At 38.5% G+C, this 24,404-nt stretch overlaps 2 protein-coding genes across 11 annotated transcripts in view; one reads left to right on the plus strand and one right to left on the minus strand.

The window, feature by feature from the left end:
* HEPACAM2 (HEPACAM family member 2) overlaps positions 1–8,818 on the minus strand; it is a 43,541-nt gene extending 34,723 nt beyond the window's left edge. Inside the window, exons 1-5 of one of the 2 annotated variants that reach the window (XM_049893956.1) lie at positions 8,740–8,818; positions 8,314–8,332; positions 5,784–5,807; positions 5,402–5,406; positions 1,942–2,313 (exon numbers count right to left, since the gene is read on the minus strand). In XM_049893956.1, coding sequence (XP_049749913.1) covers positions 1,942–2,313; positions 5,402–5,406; positions 5,784–5,807; positions 8,314–8,332; positions 8,740–8,818 — 499 coding nt within the window. The remainder of the gene's footprint in view (positions 1–1,941; positions 2,314–5,401; positions 5,407–5,783; positions 5,808–8,313; positions 8,333–8,739) is intronic. The other variant, XM_049893957.1, reaches the window with a different exon arrangement.
* A 4,964-nt stretch (positions 8,819–13,782) lies between these two features.
* Positions 13,783–24,404, plus strand: part of VPS50 (VPS50 subunit of EARP/GARPII complex) — a 137,900-nt gene continuing 127,278 nt past the window's right edge. For 4 of the 9 annotated variants that reach the window (XR_007518518.1, XM_049894750.1, XM_049894755.1 and 1 more), the window contains exons 1-2: positions 13,786–14,421; positions 23,347–23,415. Coding sequence is in view for 7 of the 9 variants with exons in the window: in XM_049894750.1 (XP_049750707.1) it covers positions 14,389–14,421; positions 23,347–23,415 (102 nt within the window). In the remaining 2 variants the exon portion in view is untranslated. Of the gene's footprint in view, positions 14,422–23,346; positions 23,416–24,404 lie in introns of all 9 variants that reach the window. The other 5 variants (XM_049894748.1, XM_049894752.1, XM_049894751.1 and 2 more) reach the window with 4 other exon arrangements.

Consider the following 24,404-nt stretch of genomic DNA (forward strand, 5'->3'; position numbering starts at 1 on the left):
ACACTGACTCAATCCGAAAATATGTGTTAGGGTTTATATGAAAAAAGAGAAATAAGAAAAATCCAGTAGAAATTTCTGTTGTAACTTCAAGCCACAGGAAAATAGCCTGATACACAGTAGGCATTTCGTATTATTTGTTAAATAGATAAATTACAAAGAATGACTAAATACTTATTCCCTGAATTTTGACTCTAGAACTGACGGATAAGGGTAGGAATTATACAAGCACCTATAATCATTTTTCAGCAATCATCATTAATCTTTGAGGTTCTTGACTCCATTTGATAAAAAAAAAAAAAAAAAAAAAACAGTGACTTACCCAGTTACACAGCAATAACTGGCAAAAAGAAAAGGGTTTTTGATCTGGCAATATTCCTGTCCTGCATTTTGGAGACATATCTATTTAACAATCTTCTCCTACGTATGATTACAGGACAAGGGAGAATGAGGTAATAGATAAGGAACGGGTGATCGGCTCCAATATTTAGGCTTTGATTCCTTATCAAATTTCTAATTGCGGATGGTGCATCTCCTCAGGAAAACTTGTCTTGACTCATGCTCACATTTTCCCACACTATAGCATGGACAGACCATCCTCCAGCCCAGAGAAGACAGGAGAAAATGAAAGTTAACCAGAAAGGAACTAGCTGGAAGGCAACTAGTAGGGGAGCTGAGTAGTTCTGAAACTACCAGCCTTTCTCAAGGTGGGTGTAATCAACTGGCTTCCATTTAATTTAATTCTTTTTCTTCCTTGGCAAGAACAAAAGAGTTGGAATAGCATTTGTTTACATTCTACAATTTAAAAAGAAAAATATGTGTGTGTGTGTATGTTTATTATGTAGAAATAGCTTGTATTTTTATCTTTCTCCAATATGTGTTTTGTGTGGAAATATATGTGGGATGGAATAAGTCAAATAGGTAGCATGCCAACAGCCTTGGATGAGGAGAACCAATCATTGGAATAGTCACTGGTATTATGATTGCACACTTTCTAAAACAGTCTAATCAAAATGTGGATGTTTCCCAAGAAAATATTTTTCTCTGGCCCTAAATGTCTATCAAGACCCTAAACAAATTCAACCTCACTACACATTAACACGTAATTGGTGTTCAGGAGGCAGGAATATAAGCAGGAGGCAGGAATATAAGCAGGGAGATTAGTTGGAAGGCTAATGGCATAATCTAGGCAAGAGCTAACGGTGCAGTTGAGCAGGGCAGAAGTGGTCAGACTTTGTCTATATTTTGAAAGTAAACGGTTTTCTTGTGAACTGGATGTGGGATGTAAGAGAAAGGGGAGGGCCGGTGATGACTCCAAGGTTTTTGGCTTGAGCAAGCAATAGAATGGAGTTGATATTTACTAAATTTTAGGAATATTACAGGTTAAGGTGTAAAAGTCCAAAGCTGAACATAATATATTTAAGGTGTTCTACTTACATAATTGTTAAGTAAATAAATGTCTGAAAGTTAGTTGACCCCAGTACCCCTCAGGGGACATTTCCGGCAACTTCTGTTGTTCCTTAAGTATGGTCCTTGTGTGAGTCTCATTCTCCCCAAACAGTTTACTAAAATAAAAATCTTCATGGGACAAAAACAGGCTTCTTCCCAGGGTGCTACTGAGGAAACAAGATTTTCTCCATCTCATTACATTAGTAACTTTATACTTGACAGTTTTCAGGCAAACAAATGATAAGTTATTCTTATTGCTTCATCACATTCTGCTGAGCACTGTGCAGAATGCTTTCATTCAATGTCAAATTCAATCCTCAGAAAGACACTTGAGGCAGGTAATATTATTAGTGCCATGAGACATTGAGCTCTGAGGGTTAATTAATTTGCCCGAAGTTGCAGAGCCAGGATCTAAAGCCCCAGTCATCTAGATGCCTGAGTCTTCACTAAACATCACTTTACCCCACTGCCCAGGCATACTGATAGTGGACTCACCATCAACAGTGACTTGTATCTTCTGACTAGCTGAGAGGGTTCCATTTCCCTGAATGTTGACCTTCACGATGTAACTGCCTTCATCAGTAAACTGCAGTGGGTTGATGAGCAGAGATGCATTGGGTGGCATCATGGTGAACTTATGTTGGTATTCCAGGTCAGGAACCACAGACTTATTCACAGAGCCCAGTAAGTATTTGGGCATTGTGTGGCGTCTCTCAAACAGCCATATAATCTGGATGTCTGAGGCCAAAGTGTGGAAGTCATAGTTCACAGGCAGGTAGAGGGCCTGACCCCTGATGCCATGGACGGTGTGCGATGGCACTGTCACTGTCAGCCCCGAGCAAGTGCCTGCTGCAAAGGAAAGGAAAGCTGTGAAGACCCTGAGCCACATTTCACAACCTACAGGGTCAACCACAGAGAGAATCTGATCGCTGAGAGTTCTTTTCAAGGAAGAGAGTCTTCCAGTTACAGACCATTCTAGTACCAGTTACACATAAAGGTAAATATTTGTCTCTGAAGCCTTCTGCATTTCAAAAACTCCACCCGAAAAGTACAGCTGATTGCATGGCTTCTCTAAGGCAAGATGAAAAGGAAAAGCAGAAGGTATGTTCTATGACTGTTAAAGAACAATGGGAAAAGGAGAACTGGGAAAGATTAGTTCTAAAGTCCAATGAAAACCTTTAAAAACACTTGCCTCAATCAACATGATTCTATTAATGTACAAGTTACATCATATCCTAATCAAACTATGTGATTGGTGACACATTGGAGGGCTACTTCTTCCCAAGAATCTCCTCCCAAACCTTCTGAATTGATTGATATTTTGCTATTGGAAGTTCCTTCCCTTGAGCCAAGGCCTTAAATGCAAATATTCCAAGAAAGATGGCATTAAAACATTATCAGTCAAAGTCAGTTCACCAATGCAGGCACATGAGCTGTATTTTAGAATTGTAAAAGTATAGTAATTATTTCACAATTATAATTTTTCCATGCATAAAATATTTATCCTTAATTGCTGCATTTTAGAATTAAAAAAATACAGCAATTATTTTGCAATTTCAATTTTTCTATATGCAGAATGTTCGACCTCCTTGATTGCTTCCTCTTTTCACACTTTCTAGGAAAGGGGTCATCAAGCTTGAGCATTCAAGTGTTAAAATAAAAATATTAAGCCAATAATAGAAATTAATTGAAATTTATTTAATATTCAATTTGCAAATTGGTGCAACATTTCTGACTAGAGAGTCAAAAATGTTCCAGAGAAGAAAGACCCTTTACAGGTTTTTACACGTCATCTTATCACTAGTAATTTATACATTACCATGGAAACAGGGCCAGAATAGAGTTTACAAAATAATCTTTGGACATGCAGGATTCCAAACAGCATTTTCTTGAATAACAATTTAAGTAATTACTGATTGGCCTTAAAACATGGCTTCTATTCTTACCTTTGGAATTATTGTTGTCAAATCTGGCTTCACATAGTTCTTTAAAACAGCACAATGCCCAAGGCAAATGGTCTTTACTACTTAAGCTAAATTATTGTTTGACTTAAAGATGGCTTTCAGGAGACCAGTTTCACCTCAAGGTTTAGGGTTCAAAATCACCTCAGGGTAATAGTTATTTCAACCTCAATGGCTCCAGAAAGCCTGGATTCCATGAAAATTAAAAATTCTGTCCATACAAGTCATGTTATGAAAGGTAATCAATATTAGGGAATTGTGGGGAAGTCTGTTTGTCATTTACAGATGATTTCTTTGAAGAAACTGAAAGATGTAGGTTTGCTCCAACGAGGAATCAAGTTCCACCTACAGTAAATTTCTCTCCTTGCCTTCACAGGGTAAAGTTGGGAACAAAGGTTTCCATGATTTTGGTATCTGGTAGGAGTGAGTGAGACCCTGGGGCAGGCAGGGATGATAGAGCAAAGAATTCGGGAGGGAAATACAAGGGGAGAGGAGGTTAGAGGGAAAAGAGACTCCCACTTAACAGAAGCTAACTATGTGGTGGCGCAGTGGTTAAGAGCTCGGCTGCTAACCAAAAGTCCAGCAGTTCAAATCTACCAGCCACTCCTTGGAAATCCTATGGGGCAGTTTTACTCAGTCCTATAGGTTGTTATGTGTTGGAATTGACTTGATGGCAACTGGTATATGGGAAAAATAAAGAAATGTCTCACAGCCTCTTTGGGCTCTGTGTGTATTCGTGTTTGTTTACAACTTTTTTTTATGATAATGGACTATGCTTGCACATTCATATTAGTGATTTGGACAATAACAAAGGAAATACAAAGGCATGAAAGTTTGCTTCTATATTACTTTCTGGCAAGTGTGAGAATGTTAAACTTGAAGTTGTTCCTAATTTGAATGATTAGAATAAGAAGGAACCACGTGCTAGGAATTTTAACAAGGAGATAGAGGATTGTAGAGAAAAAGTAGATTAGTCGTTTTATTTCTCTGGACCTCAGTTTTCTCAAGAAAAGGGGGTTAGATTAGATGACATCTGTAAGTTTATGTTCTTGACATCCCGAGATGCTTTTATCAGGGTAACAGCCATCTACATTTGAAGATGAAGGGCCTATATTTAATTGAAAGAGGCCCAAAGAATATTTAAGGATTGAGTTTCGGTTTTCTAGCTCACTCATTATGTTGTCAATTCCTGCAGGATATCCTTTAATAAAGCAACAATTTTGTGTTTGACACCAAAGAAATCAAGAGGTGGTGGCAATCCAAATCATCGCCTTGGGAATGCACTGGGAAAAGTTGCATGGCTGCTGCCATAAAACAGTAATTCCTTCTGGCAGTCAGTAGTTTGGTTGTTGACTTTATCCATCCATTTAAGACATTTCACTACTCAACCTAGAAACCACTGCTAGACAGATGCAGATAGATGATCTGAACACAGTTTTGGCCAAACTGTTTGTTATTTGGGGCAGTCATTGCAGAAGTACTTGCTTTTGTTTGTTTGTTTTTTTGGAAGGACTCTTTTTTTCCTTGTAGTTGCAGTTGAAAAAGATTGAGTTTGTAATATTCTGGAATAGGCTGGGAGGCATTGTATTACTATGGGTGCTAGTATCACTAAAAAAAAAAAAAAAAAATTTAGAAATATTGATGAATTTTGGATCTTGAACCAGAATGTTGAGTCTTAAGAAAATGCTGGAGCGTCTATCACTAAAGTAATAGAAAGCAAATTTTATTTAATATGAAAACAAATATTGCAGCCCAGCAAAAAATGAAACTATTAGAAAATAACATTTTATATGGTGTTTCCAATAATTTTTAAAGGGGGAGGAACTGGTTCCTTGGGTTATTTTAGAAACTGCAACATGTAATGATATCTTAAATAAAATATTGCCATCAATATCTCTGAATATAGTCAATGTTTCCATATGAAGTTAAATTTGTTTTCAAATGTGTACTTTTTCAAATGTGTATATGACAGCGAAAGATAGCACAGCTGTTACAGGAGCTTACAGGCTGCCTATACCTTTTTTCATTAACAGATAAATTGTAGATAACAAGTTATAGGAATGTCAGCAAGGAATGAAATTTTCTTTCTACAGTATCTGATCTCAGCCTCCTAAAAACTTTTCATTTTGTAGGAAAGACATGAACCTAGTGACATGACGCAACCCTTACTTGTAGTGAACTTTGGGGAATAAACAGATAGTTGGATACTTCCTCTACATTTAGGAAACATACTGTCTGCCAGTGATATATTTCCCAGTACAGATATGATGAATTTGTTGTCAAAACAGTAGTTTACTAATTTAAAAAAATTAGCTTAATTTTGAGAATTTTTCAAAAGCTCTTTTCTATTTGTATGGGAAAGTGTAAAAGACTAACACTGTTGATTTAAAAAAAATCAACCTCTCTATGAATAAATGAACCCTAATAAAAGAAATGCTATAAAACCGATGAATTTTTAATTTCCTTTTGATATTCACATATTGGACTTCAGTGGAATTTAATTTTATGACTAAATTTTATTTTGTTATTATTTTCAATTTTATTACAGCAAAACCTGTGAGAGTTGGCACTCAATGGGACTGCCTTGTTTTTCTGGGTCTTGCAAGTTATCTGCCTTTAACAGGGTGCAGTTAATACCTTTCTATTGCTCTCTATTTAACAAAAATATTCGAGTTTTCCTTCCCTGACAGGTTTCCACCTTACATGGGTTCTGGCTTTTGCAGATTTTACTGTATTAAATATTATTAAATTGCCTAATACTCAGAGAAAAATTACTGTGTTTTAGGTCAAAACTTACAGCACAAATTAGTTTCTCGTTCAAAAATCTATACACAAATTGTTTTGTGACATTGGTTGCAATCCCCACAATGTATCAGCACTGTCCCTCTTTTCCTTTCCAGCCCGGGTTCTCCATGTCTATTCATCCAGTTTTCCTGTCCCTTCCTGCTGTCTCATCTTTGCTTTTGGGCAGGTATTGCCCACTTGGTCTTGTATACTTCATTAAACTAAGAAGCATGTTCCTCATGTGTGTTATTGTTTGTTTTACAGGCCTGACAAATTCTGGCTAAAAGGTGAACGTCAGGAGTGGTGCTAGTGAAGAAGCCCTAGTGGCAAAACAGTTAAGTGCTCAGCTGCTAACCAAATTGTTGGCAGTTTGAACCCACCCAGCGGCTCTGTGGGAGATGGGCCTGGTGATCTGTTTCCATAAAAGATTACAGCCAAGAAAACCCTACGGGGCAGTTCTGCTCTGTCACATGGGGTCGCTATGAGTTGAAATCAAATCAATGACACCTAACAACAAGAACAATATTCTCTGAGAATAAAAAAATGAAAACTCAGGTTTTTTTCATCTAAGGCATTAAGGCAGGAAAAACCGATAATACCATTCTGGCCAACCTGCGCTTGTCACTTGGGGCAGTCATTGCCGATGTCCTTGTTTACTTTTTTTTTTTTTTGGTAAAAGGGGAAGGATATTTTTTCATATAAAATGACATATAAAACTACAGCAATAATTTCCCCTTTAGAGACTCTCTTAAACTTCTAGCAATAGCATTACAAAGGAATATCCAGGGTTAAAAAAAAAATATCCAGGGTTAAGCAACTTGAAAGTCCTACAGCAAGATTTGTCCGTATTCCTGCAACAGAAGACTCCCTAGACCAGTTCCACTGTATTGAATATAAACATCAGGCTTCACCAAAGTGACCTCCAGCTGTAGCTTAAAATGGTATTTACTTCCCCATTGTCATACACAGTATTAGCAAACATAACACAACTATTGTTGACTGAAAACAAACTCATGTATCTCAAAAGAAAATAAAAATTATGAAGCAGTATTTTGAGTAGACCATACACACTTAATTCCGGGCTTCGGTTTGATGGGCTTTTTTTTTTTTTTTTTAAGAAAAAGCAAACAAAAATTTAATATTCCTAAAAGCAAAAAGAGCTTCACGTTACCTGTGGTCTTTACAACATACTACCTACAGAAAAATGTAAATTTGATTAAGAAAGAAGTCGTAAGGGACAATAACTGCTTTAACTACCTATGAACATGATACTTTTTTCTCTAAAATAAAATTTTATTTTCTTTTAACCTAATTCCTCAAATAAATTGCCTCTAAATTCATAAAGCCAGTTATAACAACATGCTTATGAAATGACAGCAGGCCTCTTACTATAAAATTAAAAACAAGTGAGGCACTGACACACATGATACTTTCAAAACCAGGAAAAGGTCACAAAGATAAAGAACCAGTTGTGGTAATTTTTTAATTTTTCAAAAAATCAAAATCCAGTATAAGCTTGAATTTGATAACATAACCACCATAATGACTAGACCTATCACAACTAGGGAAAACTCAAATGCTTTTTTTTTTTTTTTAAATGCTTTTAAAAAAATTGCAACAATCTTCATTTCATATATGTGGGATATAAATTTGGATAACAATCACATTTCAATGGAAATAGTAAGAGTATAACAGTGAAAGAAGGGTTTTCAATGACTGAAGAAAGCTAAAACTTACATTGCTTATTTAGGCAAGTTGTTAACATTTAAGGGCTAAAGTCTTATTAATTTCTACTGAGAATAGAAAGAAAACAAGAAATGAACTAAAAAAATGATAAATAGGAAGAACGGAAAAGAGAACATTTGGTAAAAATAATGTTGACAGATAAAAAGTGGTAATATTGCAGAGAAATTTCTTTAAATTCTCACGTAAAAGGGGAGTGGGAGAGAAATATTAAGGTGCAGAAAAGGATTTTAATAGGACTAGCCATCGGGAAAAGAGACTAAATGCATTTTGGAGAAATAATACTTTCTAACACGTTTCTCTATTGTATATAAAATATTTTTTCTCAGTTTGGAACCTTACTTTTTCATAAAATATGTAATTTAAAATAAATCAGAACCAACAGTTGGCAACAGTATCTTTAATTAAACAATAGAAAATCATTTGCATAAATTGTTGAGTTTCATTATAAGTGGTCATAATTTCATGAGCTATATAAAAGAATGTTTGCCACAATAAAATGCATTAAAGACTGCTGAACCTAACTGTAAACAATGTAAAAAGAAGAAATTCATTAGATTTTTAGAATGTCTTAATTTCCTAAGTGAGCTCTGTTGACAATAAATGTTGTTCTGAGAAATTAATAATGATCTATTTCTTCATTCTCCTAAATGTTTCTGCTGCTTCTCTGAAACAAATTGTGTTATTGTTTGAAAGGTTCTGAGGTGCTCTTCAATGATCTGAGCGAATCTACAGCCTAAAAGCCAATATTTACCTTATGCCCACAATTAAAAACAGGTACAAAACAATTCATGCAGTGCCTTACCTAATAGAAGGAGGTATATTTTGCACTGAAAGACCCCAACTGTGCTGCTGAAGGGTTCCATGAAAGCATCCTGTCCCATGTATACAGTGCCCTGTTCTTGATGGTAACTTGGTTCAGGGACCAGCAGCTGCTGGTTTATTTGCTAGGGAAATTAGCAGTGAGGTAACAGACCCTATCCTGCCTCTTGCTTCTGTGATTTGAATACAGAATGAATGTGTATACAAAGGACACAGGGAGAGGGAACACCTGTTATGGATATGCTTTGCAAGAATACAGGCTTATGACTTTCACAACAGTTTTTTAGTGATCATCAGTAATTTTCAGTGTATTTTACAAATTATTCTTAGTTATTAATAATAGCATGAAGGAAAATATCCTTTTGGGTTACTTTATTGAAAAATAGTATGAATCATAATGAGTACATATTGTAAAATTCCATTAAAAACAAAGCTGATTTCCTATTATGCCAAACTGTGCCACTGTTTTGAATTTTTATTTAATTTTTTCTATGAAAGTTGAAGTATTTTATGTATCTGCTAACCAGATCTATATCTTCACGAAGTCACTCATAATATGGAAAAATTATACCCAAGAATCAAAACAGAGAACCACAATATCTTTTAAAATGTATTTTTTATGCAGTACTTCTGGTTACAGTGGCTACTATGGTCTTATCAATCTAAGAATTCCTCTTATTTTTAAAAGTAAAGCACAGGTGTGTTTCCAAGTGACCCCAAAGCATGAACTGTGTGTAATTATAACAAAACGCCTATGCCAACAGATAATATCTGAGGCCACATTTTCACAGCTGAGTCACAGGGGAAGTGAACCAATGACCGAGAGATCTTGCCTCTACTGTGGTGTGTGTGCTACATCTTTTCAGCCTGGCTTCTTCATTGCCATGGCAGTAGGTAGTCTGAACAGTTTACTAAGTTGTAAGTCAAACTTCATTTGCAAGAAGGCTGTAGTCCAAGCCGTCTATATGAAATGGATCAAACTGTGTATCAAATTAAAGTAAAATTTCTAGCACAAATAATTTTTAATAGTAAAGGTGCACTGAAAAAGTTCAGTGATGAGAGGGGAAGGAAGAACATTCTTTAAGAGTAATTAAAAGTTAGAAAAGGAATGAAAGTAATTTTGGAATCCAAGTTTGGAAATAATTTTGGCATTAAAGATTCCAACTCATGTAGAAGGGCTTCTTATAGGCAAAGAAAGTGAGTGGCCGTTGGAAAACCCGAGTCATTTTCACAGGTCACTTTATGACTTCTTTGTGCTTCACAAAAATGGTAAGAGCTTCCCCCCTAGATTAAAAAAACGAAAACAAAAAACCATACCATAACTTTCTCTGTGCTATCTCTAAACCTTGTACTTAACAGCTATCGTAGCTGTTATTTCATTGCAATTTAATTAATTTCATCACGTTTATTTTCCCCTCTGAGCTTCTTGAATACAGAGAATGGTCTTATTCGTTTACCCATCCTTAGCACCTAGCACAGTGCTTAACTAGTATTTTTAAGCTGTTCCTCCAGAAACCCAAAACACTCTTCGGCCCATGTTTTTTGATTCTCAGTTGATGCTTAAGAACTGCAAATAAATCTTAATACTGGGCTTCGGAAAACACAATTTGGAAAATAAATATGGAAGTTTTACAGATATCACCTAGGTTTTCCTCGGCATCACCACACACACGCACACACACACGCACACGCACACACACGCAAACACACATGCACACACACGCACACCTTTTTATTCAGAGATTAATATCTCCACTTGCCTTTATTAGATAAAGTTTTTCCAGAGTTTTTCAAACCCACTGCTGGTCCATGATGAAGTTTGTTAGGTCCTTGGCAGACTGAGAGTAATAAAGACAATGCAGTTAAGTTTTTCCTAATGTTAAATTTACTCAATTTAAAAAATTGTTCACTCTGAAGTTCTTTTTCCATTTTTTCGTATTTAAAATATTTTTGATTTTATGACATAAAGTGACAGTAGATGTTCCTTACATAAATTAAATGCCAAAATGAATCATAATTATGATCTTTTCATGTCACGGCACACTTAAAAAATGACCCTGGCCGTATAGCACAACTTGCGAAAACGCTACGAGGCATACGCACGACAAATCGCCCTCTAGTGGCAAATGGTGGGCATAAAGTCTTACCTGCCGGAAAACCGTCTGAATTCAGGAGCTTTACACCGGAGGGTATACACGTAACGTTCAAATATAACTTCATTTGTTGTCAGTCTTTATATGACTGTAAAAAAACGATTTAAGTGTTTTATTATTCTAAGATATGTTCCACCACCAATAGCTCACATCACAGCAGTAACCCACTGGGAAGCTCTGCTCCACCACACTGTCAATTAAGGAAAAAAAAAAAAAGCCTATATGAGTAGGAATCGACTCCACGGCAACGGGTTTTTAATAAAGCCTTTACTATTTATTGATCTTGGTTACGTTTGCATTTTAAATGAGGAAGATGATTAACCCAAAGCAATCTATGTTCACGATGATTAAATTTCAAACAATCCAAGGAGCCACTCGGATTGTGTGTGTGTGTGTGTGTGTGTGTGTGTGGTGTGTGTGGGTGGTGTGTGTGTGTCTCTGTGTGTGTGTGTGTGCATGCACCCTCAAGGGTGTGTGTGCACATGCATGTGTGTGGGGGGGGCAGAGATTTTCTGTTACTTCTCGAGTCACATTCATAACTTAATGTCAAGTTTATTTAAAGTAGTTTGTTTAAGTAAGGCTGGTCTAAAGGCGACCCAATAGCATAGTGGTTGAGAGCTTGGCTGCTAACCAGACGGTCGGCAGTTGGAATCCATCAGCTGTTCCACGGGACAAGATGTAACAGTCTGCTTGCCTAAAGACTAGAGTCTTGGAAACACTATGGGGCAGTTCTGTTCTGTCCTGTAGGGTCACTATGAGTTGGAATCAACTCGATGGTAAGGGATTTAAGGCTGATCTTACTTCATAAAGGAAACAGTCTGCCAAATGAATTTCAAATGTCCACATTCTTTACTTACATTAGCATCTAAGTGTTTTACAACGGTTGGAGCAATTGGAGAGGAGAGGTGGTGAGGTATAGAGGGCAAGGTAGAACAGTGAGGACTAAGAAGAACTGGGGGAAGAAAGTGCAGCCTTATTGTTGCAATCAGATAGATCACAAGGAAGATTACAGTTTATAGGGAAGAACTGGCTGCTAGAGAAAGTCATCACATATGCCTACCCCTGTGGTAGTGTCTGTTTGCATATAGTTTAGTCTAGAATACTGCCTTCCAGAAGCCTAGTCTAGCTGATAGGACTGCTCAAGTACTGTGAAGCAATGACTTCTTTCCTGGGCCTCACGCAGGTCATCACCCCTTTACTGGCAGCAAGTGTCCTGTTTACTGTTATTGCCCGATCAGGAAGTGTAGTCACATCATCCTGGAGGGGCTGAATTTCTCCACTTCTTTGGCATTTATAAGATTAGAAATTTATTATCCTGATGAAACCAGGATCTTAGCTTTTATTTAAGCTTCCAGAGGCTCCTCCTGTTTGAGCCATGAGAAATATGCCCTTACCTTACTCTGCTGCTAATGTTACTGCCCCGAAAAACTTAAACTCTCAGCCCTGATGTTCCCTTCTGCAAAAACAGGGCTGGCACTCCTTTACCAAGAGACTATCATCCTGAGAGCTTTCCTTAAGACTTTTTTCCAGTCAAAGTTTCTACTAGATTTCTCTGGCCTACCACTAACAGACCTCAGAAAAATGCCTAAGTCCTAAATAAAATAAATCATATATATATGGAAACCCTGGTGGCATAGTGGTTAAGTGCTACGGCTGCTAACCAAAGGGTCAGCAGTTCGAATCCGCCAGGCGCTCCTTGGAAACTCTATGGGGCAGTTCTACTCTGTCCTATAGGGTTGCTATGAGTCAGAATCGACTCGAGGCACTGGGTTTGGTTTTATACATATATATACATGTATGTATGTATGTATATAATTATATATGTATGTATGGAGTCCTGGTGGCTCAGTGGTTAAGAGCTGAGCTGCTAACCAAAAGGTCTGCAGTTGGAATCCACTGGCCACTCCTTGGAAACCCTATGGAGCAGTTCTACTCTGTCCTGTAGGGTCACTATGAGTTGGAATTGACTCCACCGCAATGGGTTCCATTTTGTTTTATATATATCAGTCCCTGGAGAAGGACATCATGCTTGGTAGAGGGTCAGTGAAAAAGAGAAAGACCCTCAACGAGATGGATTGACACAGTGGCTGCAACGAGGGGGCTCAAGCAATAGCAACAATTGTGAGGATGAAGCAGGACCTGACTGTTTTATTCTGTTGTGCATAGGGTTGCTATGAGTTGGAACCGACTCGATGACACCTAACAACAACAATAACATATATAAAAGCGGAAATGACATAATACCCTTTGCCTTTAAAAAGAGCTCCTGGGTTGTGCAAATGGTTAAGCAATCGGGTACTAGCCAAAAAGTTGTCGGTTGGAACCCAACCAGAGGGACCTTGGGAAACAGGCCTGCCATCTGCTTCTGAAATGCCACAGCCTTGAAAATCCTATGGAATAATTCTACTCCGCACACATGGAGTCACCATGTGTTGGAATAGCCTTTACAGCAACTAAGAACAACCGACAGCTACCTTTCAAAAGTGTTCTTTAGGGCTCTAGGTTTTTGTTTGTTTTTTTGGTGTGTGTGTATTTGAGTTGGAAACAACTCCACCGCATTTTTTTTTTTTTTTTTGGACGGGAGGAGGGTTATTATTGTTAGCTCTGGGGCTTCTTGTTTTCTGGTATTCTCACAATTGGAACGTTCTTTAGCAAATTGAGTCCCAAACGGTTCCTTTATTACTTCCTTTAATTTCACTGAATTGCTAAAAGTTGAAAAGAGAAATTTAAAGTGACATATCTATTTATTATTATTGTTGTCACGATTTTAGGCTTGACTTGCCTTAGATCACACATGAGTGGAGGTCAAATTTCTTTGATTTTATAGTTTTTTTTTTTTTTTTTTGCAGAAAATGCCAAGACCAAGTTCTAACGCTGGTTGGCCGCTGATTGGGCAACCCTAGACCAGTCCCTTCCTCAGACTAGCCCAGCGCCACCTAAGGAGCCGCGAGTTCTCAGATCACCTCTAGGAGTGTGTATTCCCTTTAGCTGTCACTCATGTCTCACGTTCTCCCGCAGCCCCCCTCTAGACCAGTTGGGGTTTCCTTCATCACACTCCTTGGGTGCGTCATGTCAGTCGGCTTTATTTGTCTCTTAAGCGTTGTTCCTGTCCCTCGATGTCTGATGGCTTTTGAGTTAAGTTTCCACTTCACCCAAGCGGAGGTACCGAAGCAAACACCTCTGGGAAGACCGGCAATCGCCTTAGTCACTCAGAACGAGATTCACAGATTTAACTGAACCGCCCGCTGTCTTGCTTGCTGGGAAATGTAGTACCTGGCCTGCCCTCTTTCTTCCATTGCAGGTGCAAGCTGTCTCCGGAAAACTACAATTCCCGGCATGCCCCAAAGAGGAAAGGATTACCAGGGTCGGCGGCTCACGTGATCATTCAGTATGGCTTCCCTGTGTGGGGGTCCCGTTGTCGGGTGGTTCAGCATAATTTGTTAGTTTTTTGCGGCCCCTTACCTTCTCACGATTTCGACATGCAAAAAATAAAATCTCTCATGACCCGACAGGTAAGTCGCGGCGGCTGGAGCAAAGGCCTCCTTCACCTCCGCTGGGAGAGAAGGAGCCGAGATGTTTTGTCCCCGGGCCGCTGTGGGCGGAGAGTTAAGTTATATATAGGTGATGGCAAGTGTCAGGCCTGGGGGAACTGGGCACGTCCTGGAAAACTCGCCTTGGCTGCCTGGATCCGAGACCTACTTGAGCAGGTGGTGACCTCCCAGAGACGTCCTTTAGACCAGGCCAATGAAGAAATCAGAGGCTATATTTGTCTCTTTCCTCCGCCTTTTATTGTCTTTCCAGTGACAGCCCTGTAGGAACCCCCTCATTCATGACTATCATTTGTGAGCCAGGGTAGGAAGCTTGGGTTTTTGCATAGAGATGACCTGGAAAGAGTGAAAAAAAGTGAATGATTTTAAGACAGGATTGTTAGCTTTGTGACTGGGCAAATTCCCAAACCTTGTAGTTTGCTGATGTGACTGCAAGAATAATAATTATCTTTTTCATACTATCTCACAATTCTGTGGTGTTCGTCTGTAAACTAATGTACATGAAAGTCCTTTGTGAAATTTTACTTTTTTATTATTTTCATGACAAAATAATGTCTTTTTATTTTTTGCCAAAATGATAATTCATGATCAAAACTTTTGGCTACTCCCCTCACCACCCCCAGCCTCATAAATGTTAGGAACATCTTAATAATGCCTCAGTTTGCTACATGCAAGAAGTGGCAGAAATTTTCCCAGCTGTACTTATTGATCATAATAAGGTCTTAAATACTTTTTGCTTATTTTGACTCTAATATTTCACTAGAATTGGCTATTGTTTATTATATTAATATAAGAGGAACAAAATTTAGATCCGAGTTTTGGATCAGCGTAGTTTTTAGAACCCTGGACAATGTGGATGGTAATCTTTTAGTGAAGTTTCATTTCTGAGTATTTTTGTTGATTAAATAAAGAATATACACTGCAAATTGAACTTTTATTTGAAAATTCATAATTTGAGAAAGATCTGAATAGATTATAAATTGTAAATTTTTGGTAGACGGTGCATAAATAGTTCTTATGTGGTTGGTTTACTCTTGTCAAATTATATGGTTAATATCATGAAATTAGAATTTAAAAAGTTCTGTAGATAATAAAAAGATTTAGGTAAGTGGGTAGTAACACGGGAATACCTTTGCTGAGTATTGTTATTATGGTTCATACCACTTCTTACTTGAGGCTCATATTGGATGTGAGTTTAGATCTAACTCCATGATGTAACAGCTGTGTGACCTTGGGCAAGTCACCCAACTTTTTTGAGTTCAGTTTCCATATCTGTAAAATGGGAACAGTAACATGTACCTTATAGGGAGCTAGGTGATGATGATGTTTATATGACACAGTGAAATTAAAGAAATAAATAAAGGAGTTAACATAGTTCCTGGGCCTTATCTAGGAAGTATTTGATCATTGAGATCCTCTCCATGGCTACATTAATGGTGGGAGAGTGGAAAAACTGAAAGCTGACTATTACAGGCATTTAAGTGATAGATGATTTCAGGCTTAGTGGTGTTTCTTTTTTGTAAAACAATACCAGTACTTCTAAATTGCCTTTGGAACACTAAATTTGGACATTTGTGCATCGGCTACCTTTTGTGCTCGCATATGTGGTTGCTGGCCATGCAGTGCAATGTAATCAACATTGTCATTGTTGTACAGCATCTTAGGTTGGTGTCTTAGTTATCTAGGGCTGCTATAACAGAAATACCACAAGTAGATGGCTTTAACAAAGAGAAATTTATTCTCTCACAGTCTAGGAGGTTGGAAGTCCGAATTCAGGGTGCCAGCTCCAGGGGAAGGCTTTCTCTCTCTGTTGGCTCTGGGAGAAGGTCCTTGTCATCAGTCTTCCCCTTGTCTAGGAGCTCAGTGCAGGGACCCCAGGTCCAAAGGGCGGGCTTCCCTCCTGATTCTTCATTCTTGGTGGCTGCTCCATTCTCTCTTTTATATCTCAAAGGAGATTGACTCAAGATAGAGTTTAATTCTGTAGATTGAGTCCTGCCTCATTACCATCAAAAAACCCATTGCCTTCTAGTAGATTCCTCACCCTGTAGGACAAGGCAGAACTGTCCTATTGGGTTTCCTAGGAGAAGCTGGTAGATTCGAACTGTCTACCTTTTTAGCAGATGGAGCTTTTAACCACTATGCCACCAGGCCTCCATTAACATCATAGAGGTTGGGATTTACACCACACAGAATAATCACATCAGATCACAAAATGATGGACAGTCACAAGTTACTGGGAATCATGGCCTAGCCAAGTTGATATACTTCTTTGGGGAACACAGTTCAATCCGTAACAATTGGTTTATTGTTTCTTGATTTTATTTTGCAAAAATGAGTGGAAGAATAGAATATAAAAATCCAGATACCAGTGATAATAAATTCATGTATCTTAAATGTACTGAAAATGATAACTCTTAAGTCTCAATCAATTGCTTATTAGACTTAAGCAGGTCAAATATATATTCGGTTAGAATGGAAAACAAAAACAAAAAACAACTAAATATGTATGAAATGCTGGAACTATACTGTGTAAAAAATTAGATAAAATTAGGAGTTTCACACAATTTAAAAAACTCATTCAATGAGCTCAAGCATAGCAATGATTGTGAGGATGGCGCAGGACTGGGCAGTGTTTCATTCTGTGGTACACTGGGTTGCTATGAGTCAGAACCGGCTCAATGGCACCTAACAACAACAGTGTGAAGTTTATAAATATCATGGCTTGACTTCCACACATTTGATCATTATTAACGCACAGTTTCAAGAATCTGTGAGGTATGAAAGTGGGCTCTGCATAGGGATTTTAATTAGTACTTTTCATTATTGGATTATTAATTAGTACTGTTTATTATTGGATTAGAAATAAGCATACACAGATGTTTTTGTGATGCTACAGACTACGTTAATAATATATTGATGAAGTAATGTGGAGAGGTATGAAATTAAGGTGTATACAATTTAGATTTTCTTTTATTTCAGCTCTCCTAGTATCTTGGTTTGGAAAGGAGTGGGAGGAAGGGCTTTGTTAGCACTCTTCAGCTAGACAAGATGTAGTGTTCAGCCTTTTCCATTATACTGGCTTCTGTTCTTTCAGTTCATTCAACAAATGTTTGTTGAGTGCTATGTGCCAGGCACTATTCTAAGTTTGGGGGATGCAGCAGTGAACAAAACACACAAGCTCTAAGGCAGATGTGATGATGTATGTTTTGGAGGAAAGGGGGATAGGGAGGACTGGGAGTTGTTGGCAATTTGAGTTGTGTGTAGTTTCAGATAGGGTGGCCATAAAAGGCCTCACTGAGAAGGGAACTTTTGAGTAAAGACTTGAAGGAGGTGAGAGGATGAACCATGTGGATATCTGGGAAGCAGCATTCCTGGAGGGAGGAAAAGCACTTACAGAGGTCCTGAGGCAGGAGCATATTTGAGGAACAGCAAGAGGCAAACGTGCCTGGAGTGACGTGAGTGGGGAGAAGAGTAGGAGATGAGGTTGGAGAGCTGGGCGCAGGAAGCCAGGTCACGTAGAACCTTATACGCCGTAGCAAGGCCCTGGCTTCTATTCTGAGTAAAACGGGAAACAGAGGAGTAATGTGATCTGACATACACTTTAGAAAGATCATTCTGGCCAATGATGTAAGGATAGATTGAAGGGGGAAATGAGCAAAAACAGGGAGACCAATAAGGAGGCTCTTGCAGTTGGATTGTCGAGACAGCTCAAAGGTAGAGTTGACAGGACTTCCTGACAGATTAGATTTGGGTTGAGAGGGAAAGAGAATCATCAAGGATGAGTCCAGAGATGTTGGCTTGGGTATGAAATTGCTGTTTACTGAGGTGGATAAGACTAGGAGGGAGGAAGGATTGGGGAAGAGAAAGGTTTTTAGATGTGGTAATTTGCGAGCTTCTTAGATAATTAAGTGGACAAATAAAGTAGGCAGTTGAATAAGTGAGTCTGAATTCCTGAGAAAATAAAAATTTGGGAGTAATGAGCATATAAGTGGTATACGAAAACCAAATCCATTGCCATTGAGTCAGTTCCAACTCACAGTGACCCTATGGACAGAGTAGAGCTGCCCCATAGGGTTTCTGAATCTGTAGTCTTTACGGAAGCATACTACCATATCTTTCTCTTGCAGAGTGGCTGGTGGGTTTGAACCACTGAACTTTCAGTTAGCAGCTGAGTGCTTAAGCACTGTGCCACAGGGCTCCTATATAAGTGGTATATAACCTGGTTAAGTTCATCAGTGCGGGAGTGTAGATATATAAAAAAAAAGTTCAAGGTTGAAGCTTCTGAGGACTAAGTGTAAGGTCAGGGATAAGAAGTGGATTCAGCAAGGCAGAGTGATGGAGAGTGGGAAAACTGGGAGCAGGCTGTTGGAGTCATTCAGGCCATTCAAGGAGTGGCAAGTGAGGCAAGAGAAAGCCCTCAGCATTCCATGTAGTAGCTGGCACATAGCAGATGCTCAGTAATTATTTGTTGAATGAATGTTGGATGGAGGGAACAGCCAAAAAGAGTGGGTCCTAGGAGCCCAGTGAAGAATTTAAAGGATGGGGGCGTGATGAGCTGTGTGATGAGCTGTGTTCAATGCTGCAGACTGGCCAAGTGAGCTGAGAATAGAGAATGAACCTTTGGATTGAGTAGCACATAGGTCACTGGTGACCTGACAAGAGCAATTTTGATGAAGTGGTCGGGAGCACAGCCTGATCAGGGTGGGTTCAAGAGGAAATAGAAGAGAAGTGGGGGACTGAGCATAAATACTGTTGAGTTTTGCCAAAAAGAGAAGGAAGAGAAAATCTCACATGATGCTTTTGATTGATGGGACGTAAATTTCTGATCTCATAAATGGAAATTGAGAATTCATGTCTACATGCCTGAATTCATGTAGTTCAAAGTATTGATCTGACTTGGTCAAGGAGATAAAGTGAAGAGATGTGTTATGTATAGTGAATTTTATTTCAACTGGGGAAATTACCAACAAAAATCAAATAAAAAATAATGGTTAATGATTACAGTGAAAGTCTCAATTTATGGAGGCAGAGTGCTGTAGTTTATAACCATGCCTTTGTGCTTTAGAGGATGAAAAATGATGACTTTGTATTTTTTTTAATTGGTAATCAAAGGATGAAAGTCCCATAATCCTAAAATGCAGTTGAGTGTCTGATGCTGTGGTTTGAGACGTTTATGTAATTCTTTGATTTTGTTTTGATATGATAGCAGAAAAGCATCTCTGTGATCATAATTATATTAAGAATAATGGTTAACACTTAAAAGATGCTTAATGCTGTCCCAGATACTATTTGTGGCCCCTCACATACATCATCTCTTTCACTCCTTGTAACAGTCTGAATGATCATCACCATCATTGGACTGTGATCCCCAGGGAGGTTAGGTAATGTGTGCAAGGCCATGGCTGGAGAACCGGGATGTGCACCTGCAGGTGCTCTACTCTAGGGCCCATTCCTAGATCACTCCCCTCCACTCCACTGCCTCCTGATGTGTACACGGGCTTTCCAGTTTTGATTACGTTTTTTTAATGTATCTGGTGGAAAGTTGTCAAGTATTAGTGGCAGATTTTGTGTGTGGTGACTAATTTGGAGGTAAGGCCTTTTTCTAGATATTTGGTATATCACTTTTTTATGTTTCAGGCACTGGTCTCCATACTGAGTAGCTCTGAGAAGGAGAAAATTAGACATGATGTGTTCCTCTGAAGATTTCTGTTAGATTGATTAAACAAATCCATGGTGACGCAGTAGTTAAGAGCTTGGCTGTAAACAAAAGGTTGGCAGTTCGAATCCACCAGCTGTTCCTTGGAAACCCTATGGGGTAGTTCTACTCTCTCCTATAGTGTTGCTATGAGTTGGACTTGATTCTACGGCAGTGGGTTTGGTTTTTGTTCTTTATGCTTTTAAAGGGAACCCTGGTGACATAGTAGTTAAGAGCTATGGCTGCTAACCACAAGGTCAGCAGTTTGAATCTACCAGCTGCTCCTTGGAAATGGTATGGAACATGGCAATTACATTTTTAAAAAGGTATTTTACAGACGGTCATGATGATTTTGAATCAAATTATGAGCAGTTTTACTTTTATATATGTATGTTTGTGTATATAACGTATATAGAAATTGAGTTATATAACCCAACCTTGGAAGCCCTGATGGCATAGTGGTTAAGAGCTACAGCTGCTAACCAAAAGGTTGGCAGTTTGAATCCACCAGGTGCTCATTGGAAACCCTATGGGGCAGTTCTACTCAGTCCTACAGGGTTGCTATGAGTTGGAATCGACTTGACAGCATCGGGTTTGGTTTTTTGGCTTTAACCCAACCTTACCTTTTTTTTTTTTTTACCACCTTGATGATGTGTCCTTATGGTGAACATTGGAGAGAAATTGAAACAAGGAAGAGCAAAAGGCCCAAGAGTACTTACATACGCCACTCCCCCCCACCACACACAATCGTTGCAAGACATTTTAAACCTTGGTAGGTCTTTCTTTTTTCAGCAAGCATTCCTGGAGACTTCATTTGAAGTCAATTGCATATTCCCATGGGAACAATGTTCTAATTAGTTGAGTCTGGAGTCGGACCAAGGACTCCCAGCCAATCATTTACTCATTTCTTTGGTGTTCACTGTGTTTCTGGAGCTTTGCTAGCCACTGAGCTATAAGGCAGATAAGACTTGGTCTCTCTCTTCTTTTAGGACTTAAGTTCTGTAAGAGAAAGATATATTTAAATTTTAAAACTTAACTACTTGGCAGAGATATTGTGTTGGAAAAAATGTCTGGCTGCTTCTAAAACATTAGCGATCATATGACTCACCTGGGATTCTTGTTAAGATGCAAATTCCTGGTTCACCAGAAATATCTATTCATTAGGTCTGTAATCCGTGGGTAGCATAACCAAAAGTTTGGCGGTTCGAGCTCACCCAGAGGTTCCTCGGAAGACAGGCCTGGCAGTCTGCTTCCTAAAGGTCACAGCCTTGAAAACCCTATGGATCAGTTCTACTGTGCACACATGGGGTCACCAAGAGTTGGGATTGACTCCATGGCAACAACAAAAACAATATGTTTGTAGTGGGGCCCAGGAATCTTACTTTTAAAAAGTTCCCCAGGTGATGTTGAAGAAGATGATCCTTGGGCCATCTCAGGAAATACTGTTTTTTGTGAAACACAGGGATTAAGAGATTTTGGAAGACTTTATAGAGAAAGTGGTGTATTGGTTTTTTTAGAAGGTGTCTGTGTGTGTGTGTGTGAAGGGGGAGGAGGGAAGCTGGGGGGGAGGTATTGTGGGAATAATAGAAGACTTAGGGGTGAGGAAGGGCACCTGTAATAAAAAAACTGTAGATATGATTGGTGGTGTTTTATAATAAGAAAAATAAATACATACCTCTCTAATTTATACCCGTTGCCATCGAGTCAATTCTAACTCATAGTGACCCTGTAGTACAGAGCATAACTGCCCCATGGGGTTTCCAAGGAACAGTTGGTGGATTTGAACTGCCACCCTTTTGGTTAACAGCTGAGTGCTTAACCGCTGAGCCACCAGGGCTCCCATGGCATAGTGGTTAAGTGCTATGGCAGTTAACAAAATGCTTGGCAGTTTGAATCCACCATCCGCTCCTTGGAGACCCCATGGGGCAGTTATACTCTGTCCTACAGGGTTGCTGTGAGTTGGAATTGACTTGATGGCAACAGGTTTTTTTTTTTTTTATATGTAATTTATAAATAAAGTTCTGGGTCACTATGAGTCAGAATCAGCTAGGTGGCCACGGATTTAAAGGACAACTAGACTGTATCATAAACCTCTCCTCAGACTCCTGTGAGTAGCTAATATTGTCTGAAAACTAATATTACAGGGAAATTAGGTATCTGCTTTGATAGCCGATTTTTAAAAAGAGGCCTTTAGAGAAAATTTAAGTTGCTGGCTTTTTTTGTCTTGATCATTTTCCCTAGTACAAATGAGGCTTTCAGAATCCCTCAGTTCATATGAATATAGCAAGCACAAGAGTACCAAAGAACTATTAAGTAGAAAGCAGTGCGATGTAAGATTTAAGACCTAACTATGCAGCATAAATTGAATACACTGGTGAGAAATAATCAGTTAAAAATGGAGGGACTACCAATATTAATTAAACAGCATTATTTAAAAATCTTTGATTAGCTCAGCTGGTTAATTATTATTGCTTGGTCCTTTTTACCAGGTGAATGTGTTAGCGATTACTGCTGCTGTTGTTAGTTGCCATCAAGTCATTTACAACTCGTGGCGACCCCATGTGTACAGAGTAGTAGTGCTCTCCGTAGGGTTTTCAAGGCTGTGATGCTTTGGAAGTAGATTGTCAGCTTTGTCTTCCTAGGTGTCTCTGGGTGGCTTCCTACCGCCAGCACTTAACCGTTTGTGCCACCCAGGGAGTCCTAGTGAGTAATAAACCCAAACCAAACTCATTGCTGTCGATTCTGACTCATAACGACCCTATAGGATAGAATGGAATTGCTCCGTAGGGTTTCCAAGGAGCGGCTGGTGGATTTGAACTGCCAACCTTTTGGTTAACAGCTGAGTGAGTTCTTAACCACTGCGAATAGATAAGTGCTTTTCTTTTACAGGATGCTTTTTGTCACCTAAGTTTCTTTGGTTTGTTTTTAAATCCTGGTTAAGTTAGACTTCAACCATTAATTATAAAGGTGCCATTTGATAGTTGTTTTTTTTTTCAAACTACCAAAAGTCCATCCATATTTGATTTAATTTGATTTACTTAAGTGACAGTTGTTTTTAGAGCATATGTTCTATATGTTTTGAAGCAGGAAAATTTCTATTTTGGGGATGATTCCTCTGTCATTAGGTGTGTTCTGTCCTTTTACAGTTCTGCAGTGTAATTAAAATTCTGTTTATCTTTTTTTTTTTTTTTAAGGGTCTGAAAAGCCCTCTGGAGAGCCTCAGCGATCTTGGCGCCATTGAGAGTCTCCGGGTCCCTGGAAAGGTATTGATCTACATGTGTGAGCTTCACTTCCTTAAGAAAATATTATTGCCTTTGGATAATAATTGACTCACAGAAGCTTTTCCTTTGTGCAGGCAGATGATTGTTATAATAACCTAGGTAAATTTTCATAGTATGGTAGGCTTGGGGCTTGTTTCTGCTTTCATTGCTCATTGGGATGCAGGATGATTCATTATAGCAAAGCAGAAATGGGAAATTGATAAATTTAGAGTTTATTATTGTATCACATCCTTAGCCTGAAAGCAATTATTTATATATAACTTGTTGATTTATATGTTGTAATTTGGTGAAATAAGATGAAATAATTTACTAAATATCTACTGACTTTTTAATGTTGTAGTACTCTGAATCAAAAATCGTGAATAAAGATGTTTTTATTGTAGAGCAGTGGTTTTTGAATATAGCAACTAAACATAACATATTAAATTATAGATAGCTTAGTCTTCTGAACATTTAGTCCTCTGAACATTCATGTGAATCTTTCAGTTTACAAATTTCATACATATTAGTTGAAGGCTAGCTGACTTGGTTTAACATGATTGGTTTAGCTGTGCCTCTGATTTTTTTTTTTTTATCCCTCGTGAAAGAAAAATATGGGGTGAGGACACAAAAGAAACACCCCTTACAGCCAAGATATGAAAATATTTGTCTAAATATAAGGAAGTATTTTTATTTTTATACTTCATTCCACAAATGTTTAGTGAGTATGCGTGCACTCTGTAGCATTTCTGTTAAATAACATTCTGCGAGTTTGGGAGAATGTTGAAATGCTCCCTTGAAATAAGATAAATGGATTTGACTTGACTTCTTAGCATCCATGAACAGAATCCTGAAACCACATGCTAAATACAGAGCTTGGTTTCCAGAGCTGTAGGAAGGAATGTGGAAACGGAGCTGGTATCGGCATCTAGAGACCTAGGTTCAAGTATTGACTTAAATGTTCATCTCATAAAAGGGCAAGCTATTCTTGG

Source organism: Elephas maximus, chromosome 8, assembly GCF_024166365.1.
Source record: "Elephas maximus indicus isolate mEleMax1 chromosome 8, mEleMax1 primary haplotype, whole genome shotgun sequence".
Classification (NCBI taxonomy): domain Eukaryota; kingdom Metazoa; phylum Chordata; class Mammalia; order Proboscidea; family Elephantidae; genus Elephas; species Elephas maximus.